General features: G+C 44.1%; 1 protein-coding gene across 1 annotated transcript in view; it reads left to right on the top strand.

The window, feature by feature from the left end:
• Nucleotides 1-1,031: 1,031 nt before the first annotated feature.
• Nucleotides 1,032-13,320, top strand: part of UFM1 (ubiquitin fold modifier 1) — a 258,171-nt gene continuing 245,882 nt past the window's right edge. Inside the window, exon 1 of the mRNA XM_069639055.1 lies at nt 1,032-1,137. Coding sequence (XP_069495156.1) covers nt 1,136-1,137 — 2 coding nt within the window. The 5' untranslated portion in view covers nt 1,032-1,135. The remainder of the gene's footprint in view (nt 1,138-13,320) is intronic.

The following is a 13,320-nucleotide window of genomic DNA, read 5'->3' as shown; positions in this document are numbered from 1 at the left end:
TAAAAGACGGTGGCACACTTTATCCCCACTCTTAATGGTTGTAGGGCCCACCCCAGTTTCATGGCCTGCATTGGTGCTGCACTTTTCTAAATAGTTGAGACCAGCTAGTGAGGAGCAATACCTCCCTAATATAAGTACATATTGAATATGTTTTGCCAGAGGATAACATTTAAAAAAATCCGGAAAGATCCAATGTTTGTTCATTCTACCCATTTTCTGATATATTTGTTGCTCCATGTGACCATCCAGATCCACTACACCCGAGCATGGGGCGCAGTTAGTGCACCTTTTGGTGGTCTTGTAGTGATCAACAGAACTTGCAATAATGTAAAGCTTTAAAGAATTAAGCTCCATTAAAGTGCACCCTCGCGGGTAACTTCTTATTCAAACGCAGTAAGAAATCAAACGGGTTTGATTTTGCCATAAAACAATTAATCCGACTCAAATACAATCCAAGGCAGGGCTTCAAAGCTGCAAAGTACACTAAAATGTCTTGTACGCTGCACTTTCCTAATTTTCGGGCGAAGGTTGTACAATACACATTCTGAAGCCGTTCTAATTAAGCGGCGCAGTCGTAGCACAGGTGTCTAGTGCTTCGTGCTTCCGGGCCGGCCCGGCTAGTTGTAATGGAAATGGAAGAGCGAACAAGAAACACGTATACACATTGTAACGATAGATATCTAAACGGTTCAGCCATTTCAGACTGGTAAATGTTAAATATTAATTAAACAAAGTTTAAAAAGATTGCAGCAACGTTAGTTGCGCGAAAGAGAAATAATGCATTTTCATACTATATTCCTAATTGTCGTTCAAGTACAATGAATAGTAAAAAGTTAATTTTTATTCTAAATTATTTCTTCACCCTCCATTCATTTTTCTATCTATAGCACGGAAGATGCATAAAAAGTGATCACTTTCGTTAAAATTTGTCCGTTAAACTGTCACATTCACGTTTGTTCGGACGAGAAAAAGACATTTACATGATGGCGGCACAATGTGATTTCCTGGTTATGGAGGGTAGGAGTTTGTCCTCTTTCTATCTCTATTATCGATGACTCCTCTCTGCCTGGTAATCTAGCCCCTGCTGCCGGTGATTTGGGTCCACTTATCTGTTCTGAAGACCCTATTCAAGAGGATGTAAGTTACAGACAGGGCGGGGAGGCTTAGCATTGCGTGCCTTTAATACCGTGTGTGATTTTGAGAAAGGGTGATCAAGGCTTCTATTGAAATAGTCAGAAACCCCCTGCAAGAATCAATTAGGTTTCGTGATGCCACTAGTTCCTTCCAAACAGCCCCGTCACATACACCTCAACGCAGAGTCCTGTATACACTCCAGCTGCTAATCAGTTTAGCAAATTATGCCCACTTCTTCCTACCCGCATTTGAACATTCGGGGCGTGCGTCAACCTTTGAAGAGGAATATTTTACATTTTCGAAGTATACTTCAAAGCAGAATGAAGTAACATTACCATTGGGAACTGAATGTTTCCTTGTTTTGAAATTATAACCACTATGCATTTATTGCTCTTATAACGGAGTTTGTGACTGAAGGTTGTACTACGTTTATAACAGGCACAAGTCCTAAATTGTCGGAAAAAGTAGGGTGGTGATAGCAAATTTTCATTTGGAATCTGTAAAAGCAGTGCAGAAAGGCACGGATGTTAACTCTTCACAGTTAGGCGTTGACCACACCCCCATCGCCTGTGCTCCAAAAAGTCAATGCTTTGCTAATTTGCATAGTTCCATCCACAAACCCAAAGGACTCATACCACTGTGAACCCAGTATGTTTGGCCAGATACAGTTGACATTTCTTTAATTAACACTGATTTCCCTTGGTCAGGTGGGCACTTATTTGTCTAATGCAGTGGAAGTGTGCACTGAATTGTGCTTTTCAGTAACCCTGGAGCCTCTGTGATAGACGTTTTAGATGGTGAAAATGTAGCAAGTTATTGTGGATAGCCCAGGTGGAAGAAAGCAATCAGTAATTGAAAGTAGTGTGGATTGCATTGCTGTGCCCTGTGATCTTGGCCCTCACTATGCACGGAGATTTTGTTTTAACATGAATTTCTTGCTTGACCAATTGAATTGCTTGAGGTATTTTAGTAATAGAGCAAACGGCTATCAGGACTTACAAATAACCAATGTGAAAACAATTGTTCTGTCCCCCAAAGTGGGCTTTTTATTAGTATTTTTTAAAAAAAATGATGTACTGGTTTATTACAAACCTTATACAACAAACAAATATTTAAAAAAAAAAAAAACTATTCAGATTTTCCATACTAACGTTCAGGAAAGTCCTAATTCTATAAAAGACACATAGGCAAAGTATTATGTTTGCTCCCTTCACCACTTGAGCAGCAAGACACTTCTGGGGAAAAAGGATTTGCTATCTACCTCCAACAATCTTACACTCTTGCATGCTACAAGGCCAACAAGCATAGCCAGTTTGCCTGAGAGCTCTTTCCTGGACAGCACCTGGTTGTCCAGCCATCTCTCCAAACATTAAAACACAATGTCTACGCCCCACAAACATGTAGTTCGGCTTTGGAGGCTGGATCATTTTCACTTTCTTGAGCAGTCTGGCCACCAGAGCATGCTCTCCTATAAGAGTGCAGACACATGCTTGTGCCTTGCAGAAATTGCCGACCAGAAGGTATTGACTGTCCTATATGCCTTATCTTGGGCAGCCAGGGCCGCTATGAAATTGACCACATGTATTCTATCTGCTGAAGTGGGATGGGGATCCTAGCCAGATCTCAACTTCGTCACTTGGCCCCGGCTGAGATATAGGACTTGGTCTTTGGTGCCCAGGATTCTCCAATGAGGCGATCAGCCTCTCCCGATAGGCCTGGCTTTCTCCAGGTACCCATGAAATTACCCAGGCCACCAGTCTGAGAGTCCACGAGAGCACTAGTGTGTGTGGGCATCTCAACGGATCCCTTAGAATTCCCGTCCAGCTGGGTAACTACCGGATCTCCACATCCCAAGACCTAGGAGGTCCTGGAACCAAGCTTGGCTCTTCCAAGCTGGTGTTGCTAGTACCAGCTTTGCCTCCTGCTGTCTCGCATATGCCGAAGTCCTGGCTATCATCGCAAAGGCGGGAAGGCGTACATCTGGTTTGACCCCCCCCACTCTTTCATGAACGCATCTGTGTAGGCCGTGTGTGGTCTCCATCTGAAGAAATGTGGTAGGTGTTGATTTTGCCTGGACACAAAAAGATCCATCGCGCTCAGGCCTTTCAGAGCCATCAGCCTGCAAAAAGTCACGGTGTCCAGCTGCCATCGCTGGAATTCATGAGGTAACAAGAGTTCCAGTCTGCTACTTGATTCGCTGAACCGGGCATGTACTCAGCTGTCACCTTGATCTTTCTGTTTAGACAGAGATGCCAGAAGTCCTTGGCTATCTCCGTTACCAGTCTGCACTTCATGCCTCCCAGCTGATTGATGTATCGTGTGGCCCAGAACGTCAATTTTCAACAGGATACAGCACTGCTCTCGGTCCCGCATCAGACTTCTGATCGCAAAGGAGCCTGCCAGCAGCTCCAGGCAGTTGATGTGCAGCCGACTCTCTGTGGGGGACCAATGGCCTCCGGTTGAGATCTCCCCACAGCAGGCTCCCCAGTCCTTACACCTGGCATCCAACTCTTATCAGGTCCAGGAGGGAACCGAAAATGGCTTTCCTGTTCCAGGCCTCCATGTGTTGTGTCCACCAAAGCAATTCCATCCTCGCTTCCTGCGTTAGCGGGACTCTGTGCTTGTATGATAGGCCCTGCTGCAAGTGCTGTATTTTCAGGCATTGCAATGCTCTGTAATGAGGTGTCCGGGAAGTTTGCTTGAATGGAGGAGTCTAGCCTTCCCACGATCCGTGCCAACTCTCTCAGGGACACATGACCTGCCCAGACTCGTTCTGATCTCCTTTTTGATGTTGTTTGTCTTCTGCAATGGTAGGCTGAGTGTCCCTTGTAGCAAGTCTTTGACAAACTCAATCTTCTGGGAGGGAACTCCTTCTGACTTTTCTCAGTTTACGAGGAACCCCAGCTTTGCTTTACTTAAATAAACTTATAGAGCGCAGCAATGGACCCGTGGGCATGATGGCGCAGACAAGGCAATATACAACAACTAAAAAAATCCAAAAGCGGTCTGAGAGATGTCGAGAGCTAATGCAGAGGTCTTGGTCAAACAGCAAGGTTTTTAGCTTTTTTTTTAAAGGGCTCAAGTTTAGTTTCCAGCTTAAGATCAAGCAGCAGTCTATTCCAAGCTGCCGGAGCCACTATAGCAAAAGCTCCTTTTTCGGCCTTTTTAAGTTTACTTCTTGGAATCATGAGCATTTTAGTCTCATTAGATCCAGGAGAACGAGAAGTAATCTTAGACGTGATGAGTTTGTTCAGGTAGCGAGGCATGATGCCCAAAAGGCTCTTGAAGGTGATGAGGAGGAGGCGATGGCAAATTCCCACCTCTACATGGAGCCAATGCAGGGATCTTCTGGCTGGCGTGATGTGGTCCCATCTAGCTAGACCTATGACGATCCTCACTGCTCTATTTTGAATAACCTGGAGTCTGTTTACTTCGTTTTACTGATGCCAGTCAGCAGGCTGCAGCAATAGTCCATTTTAGACCCCACTATGGCTCTAGCCAATATTTCTGCATTACTCGGGGAGATCATAGGTCGGAGGTGTGCAAAAAGTTTAAGATAGTAGGCTGCTCCCGAGATTACACTGCCCACATGAGCTTTCATTGAAAGGTGCTGGTCAAGGATCACCCCTAAGAACTTGACCTTCTTAAGGGTGTCAAACTTGACTTCACTGAGCTGAAAGTTGCTATACCTGGGGTCTAGCTTGGAGATCTGACTGGGAGAGCCCATGATCATAAGCTCGGTTTTGGATCTATTTAGTGCAAGTTCATTCTGCACCATCCAATTTTCAATACAAATGTAAACCTTGTTAATATGATCTTCATCTCGTAAATGGTCACCAGTCAGGGGGATGATACATTGCGTATCATCCACAAAATTAGTGAACCATATATCTTCTTGCTCCAGTATAGTAAAGAAGGGGAAATTAAAGATGTTATAGAAGCAATGCGAAAGACTTGCTCCCTGGGGGACTCTGTATTAATTCAAAGCCGGAGCTGCTTCGGCAATATCCGAGCAAACACAGCTAACCCGCTTCTGGAGAAAGGAAGCTACCCACCGAGAGGCTTCCAAGGAGAATGCTGCCCTTGTTCGAGCCTGGTGACCAATAGCGTGTGGTCAACGAGGTTGAATGCGGCTGAAAGATCCAGCAGCATAAGCATGGTGGCTTCTCCCTTGTCGATATTAGATAAGAGCCTAGACTTAAGTGCCAAGAGGGCTGTTTCTGTACTATGCCCGGCTCTGAAACCAGATTGTCGGCAGTTTAAGATGGGGTGACTTTCTATGTGTTTAGCTATCTGTTTGTATCCAATCCTATCCAGTATTTTCATCAGAAAAGGCGAATTAGTGATGGGTCTGTAGTTAATTGGGTCCTCTTTGGGGAGGCCTGTTTTTTTCGAGTCCCCCAAGAATGTTTGAGAGCATCAGGCACTGAGCTTCCTCTAAAGGATGCATTTACAAACTGGAGAATGGCTTCTAGCAATATAGGGGGACATGTTTTGATAATAGCAGAAAAGGGATTACCCTTGCAGCTTGTAGTTCTAAGCTGCTTCACCACCTCCGTCAATTCTGCCAGTGTGATGACAGTAAATGAAAATTCAGGGATTGTGGGGCATCTAGATGGTTCCTGACAGTTAGTGGCTGTTCTAACTACTGCATAGTTTGTTACCTGTTTCTGCAGTAGCTTGACATCTTGCGCCATGATACATATGTCATCTAGATAGATTTTGAGCTTTACGCCTCGCTGGCACATCTGTCACTACTGTTTTAACACCTTGGTGAAGCACCAAGGTGCGAGGACAGCCCAAACGGAAGGCAAGTGAACTGCTGTTAGGAAAGATTTCATATTGTAGGTAATTTTCCTTCCATGTGGCAACCCCCAAACTTTTTGCTGTTGTTCTACACCCTGATCTAGACTTTGCCAGAGAAGCGCAGCCTTCCGCCGCACTCCTCTGGGCTTTCGCTCCATTCTTACGGGGAAACTGACATGCCCTTAAAACAGCCAGTACCGGGAAACGTTTTCTGTAGTTCTTTTCTCATGTTGCAGCTTTCGCGCAACATGGAAAAAGAGTGCACCGTAACTTACATTACCGCGCTCTTGGGTCTCTAGTCATTGTACAGGCCCTAGTAACTCCCGATGGATTTATAACGGACTGTGCAAGTATGTCACGGATGGGACTGGTGGCAGCGATCGCTTCTTTGTGTTTTGAACTCCCTTTTGCCCTGTTAACCGTGCTTCTTGCGTTTGGCCAAAATGGATGGCCTGGCTTCCAAAATGGCAGACCACGAGGTTCTTTGTCCTGTCCGCTGACCGTCTTGCCCCTTCGCCTTCCCCTGGTCGAGCCGACCCATGGCCATCCTTATTTGGGCATGTACTTTCCCGCGAAACACAGATGCTTTCGCGGGCTTCTACAGGCCTGTTGTGAGCCTCCAGGATGTGGGCTGAGATGCCTGGTCTCGATACACATCCTGGGTGCCAGAGAGTCTAGTGTGTCTTGAATGCTTGGGACCACCGTGGTCCGTGATAGGTCCACGTATGGTGTGAGTGAGGAGATCTCCCATTGGGTTCTCTCCGTTTTGGCGCGAAGGGAACTCTGGATAAGAGGAGGCTGGAAACGCCACTACCAGGTCGATCTCCTGAGTTCTCACGAACAAAGGATAAAGGAGCCAAGTATCCTGCAACTAAGAAGCTGAGTCAAGGAATCGTTGGTGACCCGCTGAAGGTTTGGCACCCTGCACTGCTGTCGTCCTGTGATACCCCTCTGCCTCTGATCGAACGAGAAGGCCTGTACTGGCGCTTTGACTCTTTAGAATAGTGGGAACAACTATTCTCGGCATCTTCACCAACTCCTGTACGTAAGCCTTCGGAAGCGTCCCTGGGCCATCCATCGGACTGACCAGCCTACACAGGAACCTTGCTCTGTTACCGCCGTCTGGCTGCTGCTGAAATCCGAGCCCTTGACGCTCTCACACGCTTCGTACATTTGGCATTCCCAGGTCTGAAGTGAGAAGTGTACATTGGGCCTGGAATACAAGCAGCTGCCGAGTTGCCCTGCTGAGGTAACCATCTGTGCGTGTTCGCTGCGTTTGGGACACCCGCGACCCTGACTTCTGCTGCCGCGGAATCTACACGGCGCCGAGACGTCCCTCTGATCGCATCTGAACCTGCCAGCGAAGAAACTAACTCGGAGAAGCCTGGGTCTGCCTGCATCGGGGACCGGTGAGTAATCAATACCCTGAACCAGTCTCCCTCCTGCAGAAGACTGTGGCTTTTCCCCGCTGTTGAAAAGCAGCACCCCTTTCCCCGTACTCGCGCCCTGCTTCTGCCCACTAGTGGAGGCTGCGCTTGAGTCGTGGAGGTCTGTTCGTCATCGTTTGTTCACCTCTCTGGACTCCCTGATTTCCCCGAAGAGACACTCCTTGGCTCGTTGGCACCCGTGTGTGCAGGTACTTTTGAGCACAAGGCTCCACTCTTCGTAGGGCTCGGACTTCCTTCTAGTTAGGTGGCCTCTGATGTCGAACTGGGTCTATCGATTACTTGCACTGCCTGTTTTCCTCCCCATCTAGGTGGTCTACATATTTCGTGCTTCTAACTGTTTAGCCCCCTTGGTTTTGTATATATATTGTATTGATTGTGATGTGTTGGTATACCTGAGTTTTATCGTGATTCTTTACTACGGTCGATGTTACAAAGGCCTTGTAATAAATGTGTCTATATTTTTAATATAACACCTGCCTAGAGTAATTTGTAAGTGTCCTTGCTTTGTGTGCTCATTGCGGGCTTTCAGTCACCGTACCCCTCTTGAGACCTAGTCTTGACCGCCGCCATCGCTACCTTGATTGGTCTGGCTTGTCCAGAGGTTACCCTGTTCCAAGAAACTTGGCTGGCCTTCTGAACCTTTGCCCCTCCAGGACAGAGTTCAGAAATCCATCTTAACAACTGCCACCTCTGTCCTTTCCATATAAATTGCAGGAAGCGCTGATGCGGTTCGTATATTGGGATCGCTAGATATGTGTGTCCCTTAGATCTATCTGTGCTATCCATCTCCTGCTTGCAAATGTCTTACAACAGATGGATTCCCTCGATCTTGAAATGGCGGCATATTAGAAAAACATTGGCAGAGATTTATGACTGTCCTGAGATTTTCTCTTCACTAGGAAGAGATTGCTTACCAACCATTCTGCTCTGCTGTCGACCTACCTGATCGCCCCTTTTCTTAGAAGCTTCAAGATCTCTTCTGACTTGAACCTCTGCTCTTGTCTGGAAAATATCAGCGGTCTGGGGAGCTCCGTCTGACTGGGCTGTGCATAAAAATCTAGCTGAAAACCCTGAATGGTCATCGGGATCCAGTCGACTCTGGTAATGCTTTGCCATTCCTGCAGGCGTGTGGCTAATCTGCTGCCTATCACGGGAAGAGTGCCGCCGGATTTCGCTGCCAGAGATGACAAGTCACCCAGATAAGCCATTCCAGGGCTCTATGGTCTTTCCATCGATGGAAATTCATCAAAAGACGAATGCATCAATGCAAATCCATGAAATGGAAATTCATCGAAATGCTATCTTTTACATGTAAAACTACATTTCCATCGAAACATGTCCCATCGAATACAGGTATGGACAAGTTACAATAGATATGTGCTTTTAAATGTAAAAAAATAGCATTTCAATGCTTTTATTTCCCACGTTAAAATGTTACATGGAGCTGTCCAGTGCTGAAATTTCGGCACTGGCCAGCTCCTTGTAACGTTTTAATGTTTATTCTATATTGGGGGAAGGGTGGGTTCCCCCTCCCGGCTCCCCCTTGCCCTAACCCCAACACTAATTGTAACCCTTGCCCTAACCCTAAAATACATCAAATTTTATTCAAAGAAAATGCATTTTGTTGGAAAGTATTTTCGATGAATAAAATTCGATGGAAAGGACTTAGATGAATTGGATTTAGATGTAAAGTCTAGATACCCATTCCAGGGCTTCTGCTCATTCTGAATATTCTTATTTGGTGGCAGCTGCCTATGTGAAACACCAGTTATATTATACTCAGATTTCTTGGGCCTGATCCTGTCATGCTGGCGTGATTTCGTCAGAAGGTGCAGTAGGCTAAAGAGCCTGTAGATGGCGCTTATACGATGGAGCCCGCGGGCTGTGTTGTGCGCTCAACAATGCTTCACAATATTGAATGAAATTAAATTGTCTGAAGGGAGACTGGAGTATGTTCTCCTATGCGCGGTCCGCAAGGAACGAAGGCGCTGGCAGCCGGAACTTCGTCAATTCTGACTCTACCTGCCTCAGCTCTGCGACGTCCGCATCACGGGGTGCAGCTATGCACTGACAGACAAAACATGCGGCTGAACTCCCAAGTGGGAAGTTCTAGCCAGCTCTGTGCGTTCTGTTAAATGTATACGATTGTGCCACTCTAAAATGAAATGCTTACTCTATTGCTTAATAAGAACAATAAAGAATGTACTTATCTGCTGCTCGAGCAACAAAGAAAGAGGATTCCAATGGAGTGTTCAAGGACTTTACGTGTGAAGTTTGGTCCAAATTGGAGGATGGAGTCACGTGCAAGATGAAGTTGAGACATTAAAGTCTCAGTGAGAAGGAACACTAATTCTTGGAAGGAAGTTCTTTCATGTGTTTAGTGTTTGTCCAAACGTGTTGGTTTTTTGCTGCTCGAGTGGTGAATATAGAGAGCAAGCATAATACAAGCCTACGGGCCTTGACATAGAATTCTTTTTAAGTGCCTTCCTCTTAAATACATTTCAAGTATAGTTTCAAAATACAATAAACAATAAAATAAATACATTCCAATAATACAATCTCATAACATCATATAGTTGTTTGTAATCTCCTTATTAGGCACTATACCTTTTTAAAATCCATCAATCATTTAAAAATCTTTTAAGTTACTACTTTAATAATGAGGCAGGTTGTCCCAAAATCCTGTGCCAAAACGAGGTAGTATTTTGAAAGCCATTCCTCATGGACATATTCTTTAATAAACATTGATCTTTTTTCCCACAAAGAAGGACATATTATACAGAGATGTTTGTGTTTCTATTTCACACAAGCAATATCTGTATAGATTACTCTCCCTTAATCCTCTAATAAACAAAATCTCACTAGTTGATATTACGTCAAACCTCATCTGCAAAAATGATCTCATATACCGTCCCACATGGCCAGTGATGCATCTGCCTTGTTTTTTATGCTCAAAACAAGTTTCACTGTAGAGCCTATATGCATTCCTCTTTTCACATGTATTAATACAATCCAGGTACAACATGTTTTCCTTTTATTGGTCCTGTCTAAGGTTAACTAATCAATTTGTACTCTTCTAAAATGTTCTTACAATTCTTATAAAAGTGATTTGAGTTGCTTGCTTTAATGTTCGTCCTGTGCTTAAGCACTAGGTGGAATAAAGAATTAGAACTGGAAGACATCCGCTTATTGTGTATGCGGATAACATTTCACTTGACCACATACGCCAGGGATGATAGTCCAAGTTCATACCGTATAAATACACACTGACACACTAGTTGGAAGGGTAAATCATTTCTTCCATATAAAGCCCTCCAATTTTCCAAGATCAAAACTTTCCGAAAAGGCAGTCAACTCAAAACCATACAGGGGAACAGGAATCACTTTGATTGTAAAATCCAACTGATGATACAGGGCCATGGAACTGGACCTGTTAGTTTGATATTACACCGCTTAGAATACCCATGACGACCGCCATGGGGGTTTTAGCTAGATATGCATGTAACTGAGCATTGCAACTAAAAGAAAGCACATGCAGGTTAACACAAGGTACACTTAAAGCATTTATGCCTACATTGTTTAGCCTGCCTAGGATGCCCAAAGACATATCCTGATAACCCTCCATTGCACGTATAGCTGCTTAATTTAGCCTCCTAGTGCATCACGCAGCGATTACAAGCAGATATGATTGACATTATGCCTTTTGGACTACTTGGTTAGCATTGTAGAACATAGGAGATACGTAGCGAGACTATAAAGATAACCTGTCTATAGCGTTTGGGGGACTATCAGGGTAACTTGTCCATAATGCCCAAAAGTCTGTGAGGGTAGTTGGTTCTTTTCCTCCACAGAAGATCACACTGCAACATCAAAGACGAGCTCCATCTGAGCTTAAGCTATGTGTAAACCCACCACTGCGGTGGACATTCACCCGCAGCCAAAGCTATTCATCCACGCCCTCCAGAATGCAGCTACAACTACGACAAATTCAGACTAGCTGGCCACATAAGTCACACCAGACTTGCCTCAACACCTCTACCTTTTAGAATACAGCGAACAACCTACGAAAGAAATTGGGTCTCGCTCAATACACATATTCTCCTGCACTAGCACTCTCCCACAGCACCCGCCCACGTGCTGGATCTCTTGGGCTGTTTACTGGAGCATAGCCAGCCCTCGTAGGTTCTAATCTTGGCCAATTGTAAATGTATCTTAAGTTTCCTCTTAGATCTTTCCCATACCTGAACTTCAGCCCCCAAGGGCGTTCCCACCACAAAGCGCATTGAGGCCATACAAATGGGGAAATGGCGCTATATAAATGGCGACTACAATACAAAAACCTCATTTGTGCCCTCAATTGTGTTCCTTTTCCATATAAGGTGTCAACCCAGACAGTCCGAAGTGAGCTTCTAGCAAGCATAGGTATTTCAGAGATTTCAATGGATAGTGGTTAGCACTTTCCCTCCCCTTTAAAGCTCATTATACTTGTTTTCAGAGGGCTTGCTCTTAAACTATGTATTGTCACATATTCAGAAAATTTCACTAGCAAACCCTGCACAGCCAGTTGTGTTCCATCTGGAAGCAAGATGTTGTCAGCGTTTTTAGTATTTTGAAATCTGACCATAAACTTTAAGGGAGCTGCAGCAAGAAACACTTCTGCCCACAGCTCCCAGGGGTGTTGATTTAAAACTTGAAGGGTCACCGATGGTCATTTGGAGATGAGCACAAACAAATCGCGTGGGGAAGAAAGGCCCACGTTCGATCTTAAAATTCCATTATTTAAGTAGCACAATGACATTATTCCTCGTTCTGCCCTGCTCGTGGGTTTTCTAACAACTTTGCAACTTCAAGGGTTTGATACTTAATTGAGGGTCAAACCTACAAGTCGCGGGCCATTTGACAGCTATTGAAAGGGACATCAAAGAATACTGCTTTAGTAAGTGGGGATCCACCTACAGACTCATACAACTGACAACCAACACAACTTTTGCCCACGTTTGTCACTTGTTGATTAATAACTTTAAAAACAAAATCTTGTATTTAAAGTGTTCATGGTTAAAAAGAAACCTTAGATCACCAAAACATAACACATTCAATAATCAACTTAGTCAGATCAACAATACATGTTACATAAAATATTCAAGGTAAAATATCAATTTATTTACATTATAAAAGTAAGTTTTTTGAGTTCTTAATAATCTTCATAAAATATACTAACATTTTAAAGTTATTTCCTGAATATATGTAAGCCCACTGCTCTCACCACCTATACAGCCTTTATCTTAAAGGTCTTTCAGTTGTGGCAACCAATCAGTAAATGTCTGTACGTCTCCATTTCAAGGCTGCAAATCCTACACCATCGTTCAGCTCGAGGGACTTGATTACAAGGGCCCACGCGCACGTAAATTGGCAGATCTAGGAGCAATTGGAGAGTAAATCTCCTTACTTTAGAGTTATTAATCTTAGTCAAATAGCAGAAGGGAGCATCAACTGGGAAGCTCTGCATTATTTAGTTATTAAAGGAAGACTTTTTTCTCAATTCATGCATGTTTCTGTCCCATACTGCCGCCTTCTGTTTGATTTCTCTTTCTGTGATACCAAGGTTAAGAGGATCTATAATCCTTAACCGCACCCAAAAAAATATATATTTCTGTCATCCAAGGTTTTAATATTTTTGGAGATGCCTTATTATCCTACACTTCTAAGAAATTCGTATACATTGAAACCTCATTAACTTTGTCAGAGATAATTTTTAACATAAATATTGGTGTTGCCATTTTATTTCATGTTAATAACCTAGATAGGCCCAATGTAGTGTGCCATAGGCTACTCTCTAATTTTTCAAATAATGTTTAATTCCATATAGCGCATAGGGGAGAATACTAGTGTAATATACATACTTAATAGCCCTTCTAGTGGGTAACCACATTTA

The sequence above is a fragment of the Ambystoma mexicanum genome, chromosome 7q (genome assembly GCF_040938575.1).
Source record: "Ambystoma mexicanum isolate Mex_15411 chromosome 7q, UKY_AmexF1_1, whole genome shotgun sequence".
NCBI classification, from domain to species: Eukaryota; Metazoa; Chordata; class Amphibia; order Caudata; family Ambystomatidae; genus Ambystoma; species Ambystoma mexicanum.
Note: the sequence above shows the minus strand (reverse complement) of the source record. Positions and strands in the feature narration are given on the sequence as shown.